The following is a 16,560-nucleotide window of genomic DNA, read 5'->3' on the forward strand; positions in this document are numbered from 1 at the left end:
GTGAATGTGGCAGCTGTAAAACACTGAGCTCACGTCTTTACTGTTTCCTGTTTCTTCCGTCCGTGCGACACACCTGCTGTGTGATGCTGCCGATGTGTGTTGCGCGTTACTCCCCACAACTCTGAAGGCTGTTGGACCATGTGACGTCAACGGAGTCGAAGCTGCGTCAGTCGGACTCACCTGGACTGAGTGTGAGATTTCTGAAAACCTGTCTCAGGATCAGTTTCAGGAGACCTCGATGATCTCCATGCTGCCAGAGAAGCTCGACTGACTTCCCATCTTCCCCATCTCCTCTCTGGACCTGCTGTCCGTCATCCCGTCTCCAAACTCCATCTGACAGCTCCGTCGTTTCAGCTGCTTCTCGAAGCTGCTCTCTTCGTGCCAGCTCCTCCTCGAGTCTCCGCGGTCGCCCGTCCTCTGCCGGCTGCGCCGCCGTACCGCCTCCAGGCCATGACTGCAGCTGTACGCCGTGAAGCCTCCGCCGCCACCGCTCAAAATGGAGGTGGAGTAGAAACGTGTGGAGTCGGAGGAGAGGTACCAGCCGCCGGCCAGGGAGGAGGTGGAGACGACGGGGCCCAGCAGGATGTCTGAGTGCCAGCCTTTCAGGGCGCCGCCAGATCCCGGTTTGGCCAGGTGTTGCTGGCTGCGGGAAAGGCCGAACAGGAAGCTGGTGGCGTTCTCCTCCATGCTGCCGCTGCGGTGCAGCTGCTGGGAACAGTTCGGAGCAGCGGGTGGAGGTTTGGCGAAGCCACAGGAGGACGGCGGCGCCACTCGCTCCGGTCCCTCGGCCTCCTCCTTGTCGGGGCTCTGCTCTGGAGTGGACTGCTCTGAAACCTCCTGCACCGGTGAGAACTGGCAGGGTTTACTGGTCGGCTCTTTGAAGGCAGAGGGTTTGTAGAAGTCGGCGGCGTCTCCTGATCCACCGTGTGGGACGAACACTCGGTGAGCAGAAGCTCCGCCCGGCTCGCCGAACGACTTGATGTCCAGAGAGAAGGAGCGCTTCAGCCGGGCGTTGTCTTCAGGTCCATCAGGAAGCTGCAGGCTGCTCAGAGCCTGAGCCAGCAGACGCTCCTCAGGGGCGTCGGCTAAAACACAGGGCAGGGTGAGGGGCTCCAGCAGGGCCAGGCCGGGGCCCACAGGGGCCTCCGGACAGGCCGGGGGCTCCAGGTCCTCAGGCTGAGAGGGGGCCTCCCCGCTGGGCTCCTGATGATGGAGGGACTTTAGTTTAGTTTCTGTACCGTGAGGACCTTTGATCTTCCTCTCGAAGTCCAGCAGCTGACCCAGGAAGTTGAAGTTCGGAGAGATGGTCGGCCTCTTTTCCTTCACGAACCTGAAAGAAGAAGAAGAAAAACACAAAGGACGATGCAGTCCATCATTAGCATGAATCACGACGAGCGTCTGTAATTAACAGCGACACGGAGGACAGATTAATTAGAGGGTTAATGAGGCTCTGGACTCATTAGGACGGACTTGTTTGGACGTATGTGCAGAGGAATGTTCAGCAGGAAACTTCAAACAGGAATCTGAACTCTGACTGAAGATCTCCACGTCTTCAGCTCACTCAGCGCATCACATCTCATCTGTCACTCAGACTCATCACACTTCAAACATCCCTACGCTGGCGTGTCGGCGGTGAATGACTCTGACCTGTACGCCTCATCCAGCGACATGTCCATCCTCTTCATGATGTAGGCGATGGCGATGGTGGCCGAACGAGAGATCCCAGCCAGACAGTGAACCAGGACCCGGGCGTTGGACGCTTTGGCCTTCTCTGAAATACAGAGAATCCAGACTGAACTGAGAACAGCCGCTCGGTTTATATCTGACTGTATCTGATTAACTCACGGGAAGAAAGGGACATGTCAGAGTTTCCCTGCTGACCTATGAACTCCACCGATCTGTCCAACCAGGGCAGGATCTTCTCACAGAAGGAGTCATTGACGGGAACTCTCAGGAAGTGAGAGTCTGGGATGAAGTCGGGTTTGGGGCAGGTGTTACTGGCGTTCAGGACGTAGGCGATTTCATTCTGCTGCATCAGATCCTGCAGAGAAAACACACACACACACACACACAGATCACATCACTGTAACATGCTGAAAGTGAAGACTGAATGTCAAAGTCCCTCCAAAGTTAATCAATAAAACAGCAGGCTGGAGGGGAAACAGCTGAGGGGCCATTTAACACAGTGAACTGATTTATTTGATGACTGAGGCTGTTTCAGGCATCTGAACCTGATTACACCAGCTGGACTCATGTTTCTAACACACACTGAAATCCAGTCTGTGGTCACGAGACCTATTAACAATTAATCAATTAGTTGATCAAAAGAAAATGAATCAATATTTTAATAACTCACTCATCCTCCATTTTCCAGGCATGTTTCCCAACTGATGAAGCCTCTTGGATGAGAGTCCAGTTTCAGAGAGTCACTGTGACACTCAGGTGTTATGTTGGGTAACTCCACCCACCTATCTAATAATTCATACAGCTTCACACCTACACCTGCCCTGACCTAGTTGAGAACAACAGCACCTGTCCTGAGTCTGGCGGCTGTACCTTGTTGAGGACGTCCCTCTGGCAGCCCAGGTACAGGTGAGGCAGGATGCGAGTGGGTCCGATGTTGGTGACGGGCAGACAGGGCTGAGAGATACAGGAGGGAACCAGCGTGGACTTGCCCTCACACAGACCAGGGAACAGGTGGGAGAACTCTGAGAAACCACCTGGAAGAACGACGGACAAACATTTAGCATGGAGCAGATGATGCTTCTGAATGAGGGGAACAGGCAGAGTCTGTGTGTGACTCTGGATCTCACACCGAGCAGATGAACCAGTCTGTGTTTTAGATTCAGGTGAACAGCAGAGACGTTCACCTGTTGAATGAACTTCTCAGACAGCCTGTGTTGATCTGTGTCTGAACGCTGAGGCCTGATTGGTTTAAACCTGCTGTGTTTACATTACACTGAGCAACCTGCTCCATCAGCTTCCTCTACACTCGTTGCCAGGCAACAAGCCACTGAATTGATCCTCTGCAGCCACCGTCAGCTCTGAGGGTCCAACATGAACCTGATGAAGAGATGCTCTTACCTCACAGCGGAGCTCTCCCAGCATGCACTGAGAAATGTTCTGGTTCCAGGTTTAGATTTTACATTCTGCACTTACTTTATCAAACTGTATTCTTCTCATTGAAAACCCGTTATCATCTGTTTGTAATAGATATCTATGTGACCTTCTTCCTCAGTCTTCATGTCCCAGTATAAAATTTGCTTAAAGAGGAAACAGAGTCAAACATGTGTGTCTCTCAGTGCGTCTGGCTCCTCCTGAAGACAGAGGACACTGGACACTCGGTGGGGACCGTTTCCAGCGATGGTGTATCTGTGGCACTGAGTCAGAATGAACTCATATTGACGTCTGACCCTGTCACTGCCTCAGATCTCACTTTGAGCTGATGATGATCCAGTTTTGTTTCTGAACTTCTCCTTAGAGCTTCCCCTCCCGTTCAGGCTCAGGCTCAGGCTCAGGCTCAGGCTCAGGCTCAGGCTCAGGCTCAGTCACACACAGGTTCCTCGTTTCCTCGCAGCAGACAGAAGTTACTGTTGTGTAACTGTTAAACCTTTGACCGAGTGATTTTGGAAAGCCCAGAAGTCTTTGGTTTCTTTTACGTGTGAGGGTGGAGCCGTCAGCGCAGCATTACATCATGGTTACATAACAAAACCCTCAGTGGAAAGAAGGGAGGCCGTCTGCAGTCGACCCGCCTGTCGGTCAAACTAATAAACAGCTCGATGACAAGTGACTGAGCTCAAACTCAGTGTTTAACCGTCAGAAAAAGACACAGCTGCTGTTCTGTGCTTGTTGCACTTTACTGCAGTGTCTCTGCAGTAATTAGTGACTTTTTAAACTGAGATTATAACTAATAGATCATTTATTTCTGCACAGTGTCCAAAGCTCAACAGATGGTTCATCATGACACAGAAACACACTCACTCTAAAATACTGCATTCAAATATTCACCCTTTCACTGATCGCCATGGTGATCCGTCCTGTTAAACCTGTGAAACATTCTGTCCTGAAGGTGGAACATGGTCAGCAGACACGTCAGAACCAGAAGCTGCCCCAGCAGAGGTGATGGCCACATGCAGTGTTTGCTGAAGGTGGAGGTGTAGGGTGAGGCAGGACTCACCTGAGAGCAGGTGGACGGAGGGGAAACTCCTCTCCAGCTTCACCAACAGGACGCTGAGGAAAGACTCGGAGCTGAGAGCAGCCGGGTCCGAGGAACTCTGATCGTACACGACGACCTCCTGACCGCCCTGCAGCTCCAGCTGCAACGCAGAGAGAGAGAGAGAGAGAGAGAGAGAGAGAGAGAGAGAGAGAGAGAGAGAGAGAGAGAGAGAGAGAGAGAGAGGCACCACCGTTACACACAGCACGAGGCTGTGAACACGCACTGACATGTCTTCAGCCTTTAAGTTAATGTCACGTACGAAGAACGAGGCCCTGGATGTGAATGTGCTGCTGACAGTTTACAAACCGTGAACCATCCAGAGCAGAACAGGATTCACTGATAATGAAAGGGATCCTACAACAGAGACTATGGAAACACGCAGGCAGCACACCAACATCTATAAAAAGGTAAGCTAACGGAACTGTCAGGCACAGTTTGGTCTGTAACCATGACAACTGTGCACGAAGATGGCGACAGATGAAACTGAGACAAACATGTCACTGACACAGCGTGGCCCGGGTCTCTAACAGTCCACAGCCTCCCTCTCAGCTGAACACACGGAGACTGAACCACGGCGCTTTGGTTGCTTTCGAGCTTTTTCTCACTCGAGGAAACTGCGTTCTCTCCATCAGAGCACAGAGAATTAAGTACAGCTCATCATCATACGTACAACGAGCAGCCGAGCTTCCGTAAAGCTGTTATTCCAATTTAACACCTCACCACAAAAAACAGGAGCGGCCTCGGCAGCTCGCAAACGCTCTGTTAAATCTAAATAAAGTGTTCTGAGGTCAGACGTCCACGTCCTACGGAGGAGGGAGCAGGGAAACGTTCTGTTTCATCTGAAGGAAACAGTTCAACAGCAAAACTTCTACTTTTGGCTTTTTTTATTTACAGAAGTCAGAAAACAGTGATTTGTTGTTTTTAACTGCGTCTCAGTTACATGGCTGCGAACCAAATCTCCCTCTCAGCTCAGGTCAGATAAAGAAGATGATGGTCACATTTATCTCAGGTCTTATTTAAATAAACTACTCTAACTTTTATTTCAGGTTCTGTTGGAACTTCAAACAATCACTGTCTCTTTTTGTTTGGTTCTTATTTCTGGGATGAAAAGTTTACAACTATAAACAGGAAGTTCAATTTACTTTGAAGGTTTATTCTGGAGGGACACTGGAGATAATTTAATGAGCTGTGTGCCACGACCACTGCCTCACTGCAGACCTGCGTTCTGGATCATTTATTTTATGATGCTGTTGTTTCTGTCTCAGGTCTCTGGGGGACAGGTGGACCTCCTGTGCCTGTCTCTGTGAGGCGTTTACCTTCTTCTTGGCCGAGTGCTGCAGCAGCTCGGCGATCTGGACTTTGTCCTGCTGCAGCCTCCTCTTCATCAGCTTGGAGCAGTTCACGTTCACCGCCTCCAGGATGTGCGAGGAGTTGTAGTCCACGAAGGGCCGGCTGTCGATCAGCACCACCCGGTCCAGCCCCCCCTCCAGCAGGGCCACCAGAGCCTCAGCCCCGATGGGCCGCACCGCTCCAGGCCTCAGCATCCCGGACCCAGACCTGGACCCTGGATGCTCTGACATCTCCAACCCCTTCTCCTCTTCCCCTCCCACCCCCCCACCCCCCCACCGCTCTACTCGTACTCCCCCTCCCCCTCCTCCTCCTGGGCGTCCCGGGCCGGCGGTCCAGCTCAGTGACACAGCCTGGCGAGGAACCTCAGAGGATGAAGAGCTCCATTGTGTCGGCCCGGTATGATGTCATCCTGATGTGAGAGGGGGAGGGGGGGGCAGAGAGAGAGGGGGGGACGAGAGAGAGCAGGAGGAAGGGGGGGGAGAGAGAGAGCAAGAGGAAGGGAGGGAGGGAGGGAGGGAGGCCTCACTTTGCTCTGAAAGGCAGAAAAGCCAAACCCCCACTAACTATCTGTGCAGAGCGAGTGTGTGAGCGGGAGCTAAAGTGTGTGTTTTTGTTGTGTGTTGAGTCTTTGTGTGTGTGTGGGGGGGAGCAGGCCGAGGGGGGGGAGGGGGCAGGTCTCATTCACACCACAGCAGGTGTGAAACAAAAGCCATCTTTTCTCCTGGACTGAGGACTGATGACATCACTCTGAACCTCGATCCTGGTCTTCATGCTGAAGCGGTTTCAGACTCTGAGACACAAAAGGGACAAAAAAAGAGTGAGATCTGGTTGAAACCGAGCTTCAGATTCACCACAGACCATCAGCCGTCGCGCTGCGTGCTCCGCTGACACAGCTTCATCTGGATTCATGACTGCTTTTCCTTTTTTTTCATCTTTACCTGGAGTCAGGTGGGAAACGATTAAAATCACACCACACAGAATGAAGGACAGATGCAGGTCCTGGTCTTTCAACAGCTGAAAGGATAAAACATTATTGGAGGTTGTTTGATGAATAAAAGTTCTCTGAGAATAAAGACTCTCCTGGTTCAAACCCTGTGAAACTAAAGTGAAGCAGCATCTAAACCCTGAGTCTGGTCCAAACGTGTCCCCCTGATTGAAGCTCTTTAACTTCCCGTTAACCCGTCCCTCCTCGTCTCTCTGCAGACTGACTCAGAGCTCCGCAGCAGGAATTTCCCTCGTGCAGTAAAACCTGCAGTTACAGAGTCGACTCCGGCACAAAGAAAATCCCCAAACGTGTTCGTCCTCCAGCAGCCCACACACACACGGCGAGCCCAGAAAACTCACAGCCAGCTCCAAACATAACAAAGATGTTTCATTCCTGCCGTATCCCGTCCTAAACCCGACTCGTCTCCTCAGACTCATTCATTCATCCAGGCTCCGTTTCCAGTGTGACCGTCCAAACCCACACACACACACACAGCTCGGATATGCTGCTTTTCAGGAAGCCGCGCTCACAATCACAGTTTGCTTTTTCCAGTGTTGGATCCCGTGTTGTCTGGGAGGAGGTCTAACGGGGTCACCGCTTCACCCAAAGGGGACATAAAGAAAACTGTACGCACAGAGACTTTATCAGACATGTAACTCGATCAGCAGCTACTCTGATCATCAATTAGTCATTTATTTATTTCATAAATGACAAAGAGCAGCAACAAAGAGCTGCTTTCTACCAGCAAACTAACTGATCAATAACTGCAGAATCCCGGGCACCAGCCTCTCTCAGCTACTGCTGCTCTGCTGAAGGATGTCTGCACCTTTCAGCCTCACACAGACTCACAAGACAGAACGAAAACATCAGCACGGCCAGGAAACGCGGCGCTGCAGCAGCGTCTTCAGACCAGGAACCCGACAGCCTGACAGCAGAATGTGAGAGCGACCGCGGCCGTCCATGTAAAACACGGTGTGTGAAGCAGCTCAGCTCCACGTCTTCCAAACGGCAGCTGGAGCCCGAGGCTGTGTCTCTAACATCATGTTCCACTTCACACTATAAACCAGAATAAACGGGATTCCAATTATGTTTTTTCAAGCCGGGACATTCCTGTGCAGACATCTGATCTCTGTCAAATTACCGGCTACAGACTCCTCTGAACAGATGGCATCACAGTCACGTAACGGCACTCGTCTCCTCTCATCTCAGCAGACTAACACAAAACACGATCTGCCCGATGCTGAGGTTTCCTGAGGGTCAGAGAGGGTGAAGCCAGGACGCTGCAGCCAGGACGCTGCAGCAGGTAGATTCAGCTCCAGCTTCGTCACATCTCTAAAGAACCGTAACCACTTTACTACAGCATTCAGACCAGAACCAGAAACATCAAACTGGATTTCAGAAAAATAAAAAACAAAACAAAAACAAACTTTACAAACTCCGACCTTCTCCTGCCTCTTACGTCAGACACGAGCAGCCATTTTAACACGCTGGCTCACACACAAACCAGAGCCTGTGGTTGTGATAATCATCAGGTGAAGCTGTGCGCCTGCTTCCTGCTTCTCTGTGGTTTCACTGATTACACCTGCAGCAGGTGTGTGTTTGATAGATCAACCTGTCGGCCTGACCAAAGGTTAATCACTCAGCTGTGTTAGCAGCCAATCAGAGGACTTAAATCGCTCGCTGACATCAAACACACAGGTTTTTATTTCACAGACTGAGACGTAAAATTATCTGATTTTTTTTTTTAAAAAATCAAAGATCAGACCAAAGTGTGGAAATGAAACAGACAGAACTCTGTGCTCTCTGGTTCCTGTGCTGGAAACCATCTAACCTCCATCACCGTGTTAAAAACAGGACAGTTAACTCTCTGTGCTGAGGTTTGAAGTTTGCAAACTAAGAGCAGAGTGATTTCTGTGACTGGTTGTAAAGTCCAAACACAGGATCAGCCCTGCAGCTCGCTGCCAAACAGACACCATGTTCTCATCCAGAGCTGTGAAGTCATCCCGCCTCGAGCCCGATACTCCTGGACTCCATTTCTCATGTGGACGCCTACGTCTCAGTCTCGAGACACTGCGCCGTCCACAAAGCAGCGAAGGTTTGATTCATGTGGACAGGCTGGATTCACTTTAATTACATCGGTGTGTTTCAGTGTAATATTACCTGTGGTGTAACATTACCTGTGGTCACTGACCAGTTCAGCTCACTCTACACTGCGGCTGCAGCTAACGATGATTTTCTAGTTTCTCTGTTTTCTGCTGAAGTCCGTCTGCTCAGAATATTAAAGGCTGTAAGTTTCCACTGTGAATCATATTCATTACCTGTTTCAATAAACAAACAATAAGGTCACCGATTATTTATCGAGTGTCAGCTGTTATACAACAACAACTCCTAATATAATGAATCACTGATCTGGACCCATGTATGTGTTACTGAACAAACCTACAGAACACAGGCCACAAAGACACAAAGACACACAAAGAGACTCAGAATGACTGATTTTGTGTCTCCTTCAGTCTGGGGGTCCTTTATAGGTGGGTGGGGACCTTTTACTCGTCCGTGTCCAGGGGCCCATTGTCTCATAATCGTCCAGGCCTGGACCCAAACCAGTGTCAACAACTTCCACAACTTCATCATTAACTTGTGAAGCTTTTGTTAAACCAGCTCTCGTCCATCAGGAGCTGAATCCAAACCTTTACAGCTGCTCTGCTGCTTTTCTGGGTTTTACATCACAGTGAGTTAAATTATTTTAGCTCTTGGCTCTAAGCTCACTGAGGAAATCTTTAAACAATAAAGCTGAGCAGCTTCAGCTCCTGAAGACAATAACTATCATCAGACACATCACTTCCTGTTAACCTGACACGTGACTGGCCCCAAATATCCACCTTAAAAAACTTGATCTGTTCCTTTCCCTGTCCCACAGCAGAGGCAGTGACGTAGAGCAGGTGAGACCTACCTGAACATCACGTACAGCAACACGCCACAGCTGATCTCCATCACTCTCATGTTTACACGCTGACTCTGAAACGTTTCAGTTATCACACTGACCTTTAAATCCGCTCACTGTGAAAAACAAACCCATCAATTCTCAGAGCTGAACGCCGACTTCCTCAATGAGCCGAGACTAAAATCACAGGATACAATAAAACCTGGGTTAGTCATGAACAGCAGCTGAACACAGACCAGGAATATATCCAATCTGATCTGGTGTCAGTCTCACGATAATGTTCATTTTATCAAACATACATGACACGACGTGACACCACCACTGCTGCTGAATGTGAAAGTGAAAATAAAGAAATCAGGTTTGAGCCTGACAGTCAGCACTGCGGTAAATTCATGATTTAACACGTTAAACACAGCAGCGCGGCGTTTCAAGACAAGTGTGATGAAAGTGGTGATCAGGAAACGTCTTTATAAATAATATGGAAAAGTCATGTTATACATGGGTTTTACCTTTTTAAGTAACTGATAAACTACACGGTCAAATACTTTATTTAGTGTTAAATGTCCTTAATTTTTAAAAATGATTTATTATCAGTCATTACTGTGGATATTTAAGGGATCTGTTCATTCATGAGTTGGTTCTTAGAGGCTCCAGTGATTGAGTGATCTTCTTAATATCCTTTGTTCATGTTTATAAGATTAATGGGTTATTGATGAGAAAAGTGGCATTAAATTTATCCATTTGTTCATTAAATGACCCCTGATGGATTCATCCATGTGAAAACGGAGGGTTCTCACTTTGTCCACATGAATTCAGTTAATTAAAAGGAACTTTAACCCTTAACCAGACAAATGAGCGGTTTGGGGTTTTTACATATTTCCACGAGAAGCTCCTCACTGTTTCATTTCTTTCGATACCAGAATTAGGTTCACAATTAACAAGCATTGTTATTTATTTACTTCAGTGAAAGATGCTCCATTTGACGTCTGTAAGGTTTTTTCTGACTAACAGTCCAACAGAGAAGAGAAGGAAATCTCCACAGTCTGAAAGCCAGACTGTCACATTTGCTTTTAAAATTACTTTTTAAGAACCAACTGATGATTACAACAGCTGACAATCAATTTCTGTTGATGAACTTATGAAAAATAATTTAAGCTCTGGATTCAAAATGGCTTTATTTGTCAGTTTTAGAGTTTGTTAAGAGGCTTAATTAACAGAGTGAGGATTTGTTGTTTTCCTCTGTTTTATATTATCGCAGATTAATCAATAATTATTATCATTAAAGTTTCAACTGTAGTAATTTAAAAATTTTAATGGCAAATGTCTCAGTAAACTTGTCTGAGGTGGTTCTGTCACCTTGTCTATTAATTAATACATTTGTTTTGTTTTGTCTTTTAGTTTTTTTTTTGTTTTTTTTTTTAGATCTGTCAGTAAACAACTTTAATGTTTATCATATTATAATTATAATATAATTAATGTTATATTTATAATGTTTATAAGAAGCTGTGTAAACAGTTTTCTATGGTATTCGGTTAAATGCAACTTTAATGTCAGCGAATAAACAAAGTTGTTTTGGGTGAAGTCCTCCCTGACTCTGGTCACCGTTTTCAGATGTTACCTTCATTACACTGACTCACCAGGTTGTATATTATCAACAGTAATGTCAGGCTGGTGAGCGTCTGCTGCTCCTCTGCTAAAATCTGCTTTTATTCTATGGAGGTTTGGCATTACCTGAGGGGGGGCTGACGTTAATGTCAGTCATCAAACCGTTGTGTTCACAGTCTTTAATGAGTAAATACGTGTGTACGCAGAGTTTGGTGAACTTTCCTTGATGCGGGTGGACATTTTCAGACGTTACGTGAGCCTTTCTTCTAACCTCAGCTAACTGCTCTCTGACATTTTGTTGGTCTGTTACCGACGGACTGACCGCCAGGCCGACTCCGATTAAACCCTGAAGAGCGACGTTTTCCTTCTTCGCGTTAACGTCGGTAAACGTTCACACACACGGTGCTGCCGTCGTCTTCAACAGACACATGGACTAAACTTTAACTTTAGGCCCCGTTAACGTAACTTTACCAGATGCCGCCGCCGCTGATTCACACTGTAACTAGAAATTTCGGAAAACTCACCGTTTGAAAACTCGACGTCAAAGTCCAGACAGCACCTCGACAGGCCGGGCCGGTTCTCAGACGGGGTCTGACCTGATGTACCGGTGAGGATTGGGCTTCGGAAAAGAGAAAGCAGACGCGGTAAAGTTGCACCAAAGACAGAAGAGGATCCTCGGTCCTCCCGCTGCCATAAGCGATGAGGTCACTGCGATAAAAATAAAAGGATGTCGTCATCGGAGCTCCAGTCAAATGAACGCAACAGGCTTCTTAAAGGCGCACGTCACGTCCGCGCCGCGCTGCACGCGCAGGCCCCGCACACAGGGCCCACACTGAGCCGACACTAAAGGACGGTGGCTTTAAGAAGGTGTCGCGCAGACGGGCTCGTGTATGGAAGATTATCAGTGCCGGGAAAAACGCACCGCCACCACCAGGAACGATAAGAGCCACTGATAGCGTCTGTGCTGCTTTAATGTTTATGATTTTATTATTGTTTATATCTTTATATCACCTATAACTTTTTTCTAAGTAATATACACCTAATATTTTCTGAGTGGAGGAGCATTTCACTGCCAGTGTTTTGTATGAATAAGTCAAAATAATAAGAATATTGATTGAAAATATTCATCAATCAAATCAGATACTTATTTTTTATTTCACAACTATGACCAAATAAAACGATGGCATTTACAGTCAGTGTTGTGCTATTAAGTTAGAATCAGTCTAAAGACTAAAGGTGAACATAACTAACTCTAATCCTCCTATTAGTTAGTTATTGTCATGTGCAAACACGTTAATATTTTGTTTGTACTATATAAAGATTATTAAAACAAAAAACTTTTAGGACTTTGTGGGCTCCATACAAAATATAACGGAAATAAAATTTTTGACTATATATTTTTACATTACTTATCTTGTGCACACAAGTCATTTCCTTTGAATAAAGTTAGAGTTTGGTGAGTGTGTTAATCTGCTGAGTCTCATGCAGTATCTGATTTCCATCCTGAGGCTGCAGTTACAATACACTGAGCAGATTAAGGACAATGGATGTCATGAAAGCAGAAAAAACTGAAAAGTTTTTCATACTGGAGCAATTAGCATGCATGGTTACCTCAGACTGATGAATGAGTGAAACAATCAGAGCCGAGAGCTGCTCCAGAGCTGGAGGACACAGAGAAACGGAGCCCAGCATCAGTCTTACACTGCAGAAAATACACATTTGTGTCTTTATAATTGTTCAAGGCAGGTGAAGATAATCAGACATTCATTCTTATTTTATTCTGAAATACTTAAATCATGCTTTTGACTTAGTGAAGTCCTGGACTCATGTTGTCATAACTTCATTTTTATGTTTGTCATTTCATTTTGTGATTTAATCTATTATTTTTTCTGGACAGAAATATTCTTTTATACAAACAATATCAGAGTGAGAAGTGAAAAGTTTTGGCAGAAGTGGAACAGAGAGGTAAAGGGAAGAGGTCAGTGGAAAACAGAAGTTATTATCTTTCTGTCAGGTGAATGGTGGATTACACTGAGGGCAGTGTTTTGTTTTTTTACCAGTGTATTTTCTTTGGAAAGTTGTTACCAGTGCTTCAATGTTGGTGAACAGTCAGCCTAAAGTCATATTTCTCCTTAGAAGAGCAAAGATACAGTTTTATATTTTTGTGGTATTATTTTAAATAAACCTTTATTGTACAACAGTATGTGGCAGACAAACAAAATAAGCTGTGGCAATTTGGTAAAAAAAATATGGTGATGTATAAGAATATTGATGTAGTAAAGATGTATCCACAAATAAAAACTTTTAGATTCAAACTTTGGGCATTAAAACCAGTAATTTTGGTAAAGACTGGATTCATGATTCTGTGCTATGTTTTACTTTCGAGGTCAGAACTGTCAGATACAGAGAGTTCAGTCAGTTATTCTCTGTTCTTTTATTTTGTATGAATTCATTACTTCCTGTTGTTGTTTATTTCACCTTTCTCATATTTCCCTGTTTACTCTGTGGTACGCTTTTCTCATTGTCATTTTTTTCAATAAAGATTTGTTGAAAAAAAATCGCTGACCCTGACGTAAGCACGTTACGTCATGAGGAAACACGATGTAAACAAAGAGAAACAGCATCAGGTTAATTATCAGGGTTAATTTCGTCTGAGTGATTCTTGTTAGCGCGGATTCTCTGTGACTGCGTTTCATTAAGTCTTTTTGTGAACGGAGCTGTTAGCTGACTGCAGCTAACGTCAGCTAGCAGTTAGCTTTGACCACCATGGATGATAACAAGGTGAGAGGCTAACGGTGACTAGCTCCAGTTGCCTGTTACCAGCTTTAACTCGCGGTCAGGCTCGTGTTTACATTAGCTATAGTTTATACTGGTTATAACGTTAATAACTGTCCTTAAGGTAACCAGCTAGTGTTTGATGCCAGCTACGGTAGAATATGTACGCGAGATGAAGCTAACTGTAGCTAATGTTAGCAGCGTTTCTGCAGGTCTTAGTCTCTAAAACTTTGAATTCAGTTCTTTAAAAGTCCTGGAAAGGTTTTAAAAACGACTGAGTTTCATTCATTTGTCTCAGACAGAAATATCAGTTACAACTCTTGTTGTTAGGAAGTTCATCGACTCTTAAAGGACAAAAAAATCAGTTAGCAAATTAATTATTTCGTTTTTAACCGGTTAATTCATCCATTCATTTTCTGCCGCGTCGTTTGTGCTGGTTTTCTGTCCCTGTTGATATAAAAAAAAAGCTTTATTTCATTATATTTGCAAAGGAGGTCAAATAATCAGCTGTCTTGGTTTGTTTCTCTGTGAAAGCAGATAAAATGAAACACTCGTGTCTCGTCTTTTTCTCTCTGTGTTTCTGTTGTTTCCATTGCACACTGATCTGCTCTGTTGTCAGATGATGGCAGGTAAAGTGAAGAAACCGGGGAAACGCGGCCGCAAACCTGCAAAAATTGACCTGAAAGCTAAACTGGAGCGAAGCCGTCAGAGCGCCAGAGAGTGCAGAGCCAGAAAGAAACTAAGATACCAGTATCTGGAGGAACTGGTTTCCAGTAAGGAGAGAGCCATCTGTGCCCTGCGAGAGGAGCTGGAGATGGTAAACGAACATTTTAAGCATGTAGTTGTTTACACAAGTTAAAAACTAATCTGTGTTTCAGAAGCTTAAAAAGTGTTATCTTTATTTTATTTATAACTATAATATATACGTTTTTCTATAAACATATATATTTGAATCAAATCTGAATCCAGTGTCAAATCCACCAAACACCCTTCACTGAATCTCACTAAGTCCATCGTTCATCAAAGAGTAGATGGAACTTTTGGAATAAAGTTTTTTCGTGTGCACATTGACAGTTTTAAATAACAGGTGATTCTCACTCAGGTCTTAAATTAGGATGACGTTTTTGGAGGCATGTGATGTATCAGAGCCTGAATCTGTAACCGTTTGTTTCGTGCTTTTTACCTTTGCTTCTGTGTTGTTCTTCCCCGACAGTACAAGCAGTGGTGTTCAGCCATGGATCAGGGGAAGATCCCCTCAGAGATTAAAGCTCTGCTGACCGGAGACGAGCAGAAAATGCCTCAGGGTGGCAGCAGCACCAAGACGTCCAAGAACAACAAAAACAGCATCAGCAGCAACGGTCAGGGTTAGCTGGCCGAGGACCGGGCCTCTGAGAGCGAAACCTCCACCTGTGACGGAGGTTAAAGACTGATGATGTGAACCTGCTGCACAGAACACACAAACTTCTAGTATAGGAACGTGCATGTAGTTACAAACTCACAGCCTTTTTCTTTCCACACTTCCTAATTATTCCAGTGTCTAATGTTGCATTTGAAAGTTTGTATTCGTGTAGTAACTCGTCTGTAGATCCAAAGCAGCCGTTCACCAGGCTTCATTCAGCCGTCACGTGACTTATAAACCACCAGAGATAATAAGAATATAAAACAGTATTACAGTATTTACAGATGCCTCCCTCCGTCAGAACACGACCCTTACATGAGAAATTCTAATTAAACACTTCACCAGAGTCTAGTCATCTGTTAAAAAAAGGTTTTTATCGATTATAGAACTTTATATGGAAAAGTTTGTGTTGTTCTCAAATAATTCCCGATCAAACTCTGGAAAACTTCAAATCTGGTTCCTCGCTGAAAGAAACTTTTGGATTCGTTAAAATGGCTCTAAAAAGACATTGTTCTTATTGTTGTTTACACTTATGTGTAATGATTTATAAGTCACATGACTGACTGATGGAGTGTGAATACGAAAACTGAAAACAACCTGACGGAGGTAAAGAGCCAAGAGCCTTTTCTGGGTTGTTTGGAGAAGCCGTGTGTCTCTGTCCTTCACAGCCTTGAGACGGACGTTTGAGGAGGATAAACAACATGGTGGGCATAGAGTTTTTAAAATTTGACTGATGATGTCTACAGATGGCTCCTGATTTAAAGAGGAGGGGTCTGAGGTTGGTTTGAGGACCACGAATCAAAATGTACAGTGATGTTGGTAAGTGTGTTGGACTCTGGAGGGAAATATTTTTGTATCTGTCTTTTCTATGGGCGAGTTTGACTTTAGTTCTTACTCCAGGTCAGAGCTTCTGCTTTATGAGTAACATGATGATAAATTATGCTCAAACAGTGAGTAGCTTCACTGCCCACTGCTTTTTATTTTATATTTACATCTGAAAAATGAGTGTTTACTGTTGCATTACTGTTTTTCTCTTTCTGCTCACTTGTATTTAATAGTTGAAGTGTTCAGACCTTTGGTTTCGCGTTGGACCAACAAGTTTTAAGCTGTTTTTTTTTTTTGTCAGTGAGACGATGATGTGCACTTTCTTAAATTTGGCAGAAGCACTTTGTTGGATGATTGTAGGTCGAAGCTTTGCTGCATTAAACTGATGATGAACTGTTTCTGTCATTTCTGATTTTTTTCTGCAGCTTATGAAATCGTAGGTTTAATTCTAACAGGACTAA

General features: G+C 45.3%; 2 protein-coding genes across 7 annotated transcripts; one reads left to right on the forward strand and one right to left on the reverse strand.

Moving 5' to 3' along the window:
• Nucleotide 1: 1 nt before the first annotated feature.
• On the reverse strand, nt 2–11,807 carry dusp16 (dual specificity phosphatase 16). Of its 5 annotated transcripts, none has more exons than XM_041029759.1 (8): nt 11,625–11,807; nt 9,505–9,611; nt 5,533–6,356; nt 4,178–4,316; nt 2,557–2,720; nt 1,882–2,041; nt 1,648–1,771; nt 2–1,330 (listed from the first exon to the last, which is right to left on the reverse strand). In XM_041029759.1, exons 3-8 carry the CDS (start codon nt 5,794–5,796, stop codon nt 226–228), a joined length of 1,956 nt encoding a protein of 651 aa, XP_040885693.1. In that variant the 5' UTR covers nt 5,797–6,356; nt 9,505–9,611; nt 11,625–11,807; the 3' UTR covers nt 2–225. The 5 variants fall into 5 exon arrangements, with proteins under 5 accessions (XP_040885693.1, XP_040885692.1, XP_040885690.1 ...); XM_041029758.1 differs by having other exon boundaries at nt 9,597–9,672; XM_041029756.1 differs by having other exon boundaries at nt 9,505–9,672.
• A 1,870-nt stretch (nt 11,808–13,677) lies between these two features.
• crebl2 (cAMP responsive element binding protein-like 2) lies at nt 13,678–16,497 on the forward strand. Of its 2 annotated transcripts, none has more exons than XM_041029764.1 (3): nt 13,678–13,881; nt 14,495–14,692; nt 15,089–16,497. In XM_041029764.1, the coding sequence occupies exons 1-3, from the start codon at nt 13,867–13,869 to the stop codon at nt 15,242–15,244; spliced, it is 369 nt and encodes a 122-aa protein (XP_040885698.1). In that variant the 5' UTR covers nt 13,678–13,866; the 3' UTR covers nt 15,245–16,497. The 2 variants fall into 2 exon arrangements, with proteins under 2 accessions (XP_040885698.1, XP_040885697.1); XM_041029763.1 differs by having other exon boundaries at nt 13,681–13,727.
• Nucleotides 16,498–16,560: the final 63 nt, after the last annotated feature.

Source organism: Toxotes jaculatrix, chromosome 22, assembly GCF_017976425.1.
Source record: "Toxotes jaculatrix isolate fToxJac2 chromosome 22, fToxJac2.pri, whole genome shotgun sequence".
NCBI lineage: Eukaryota > Metazoa > Chordata > Actinopteri > Toxotidae > Toxotes > Toxotes jaculatrix.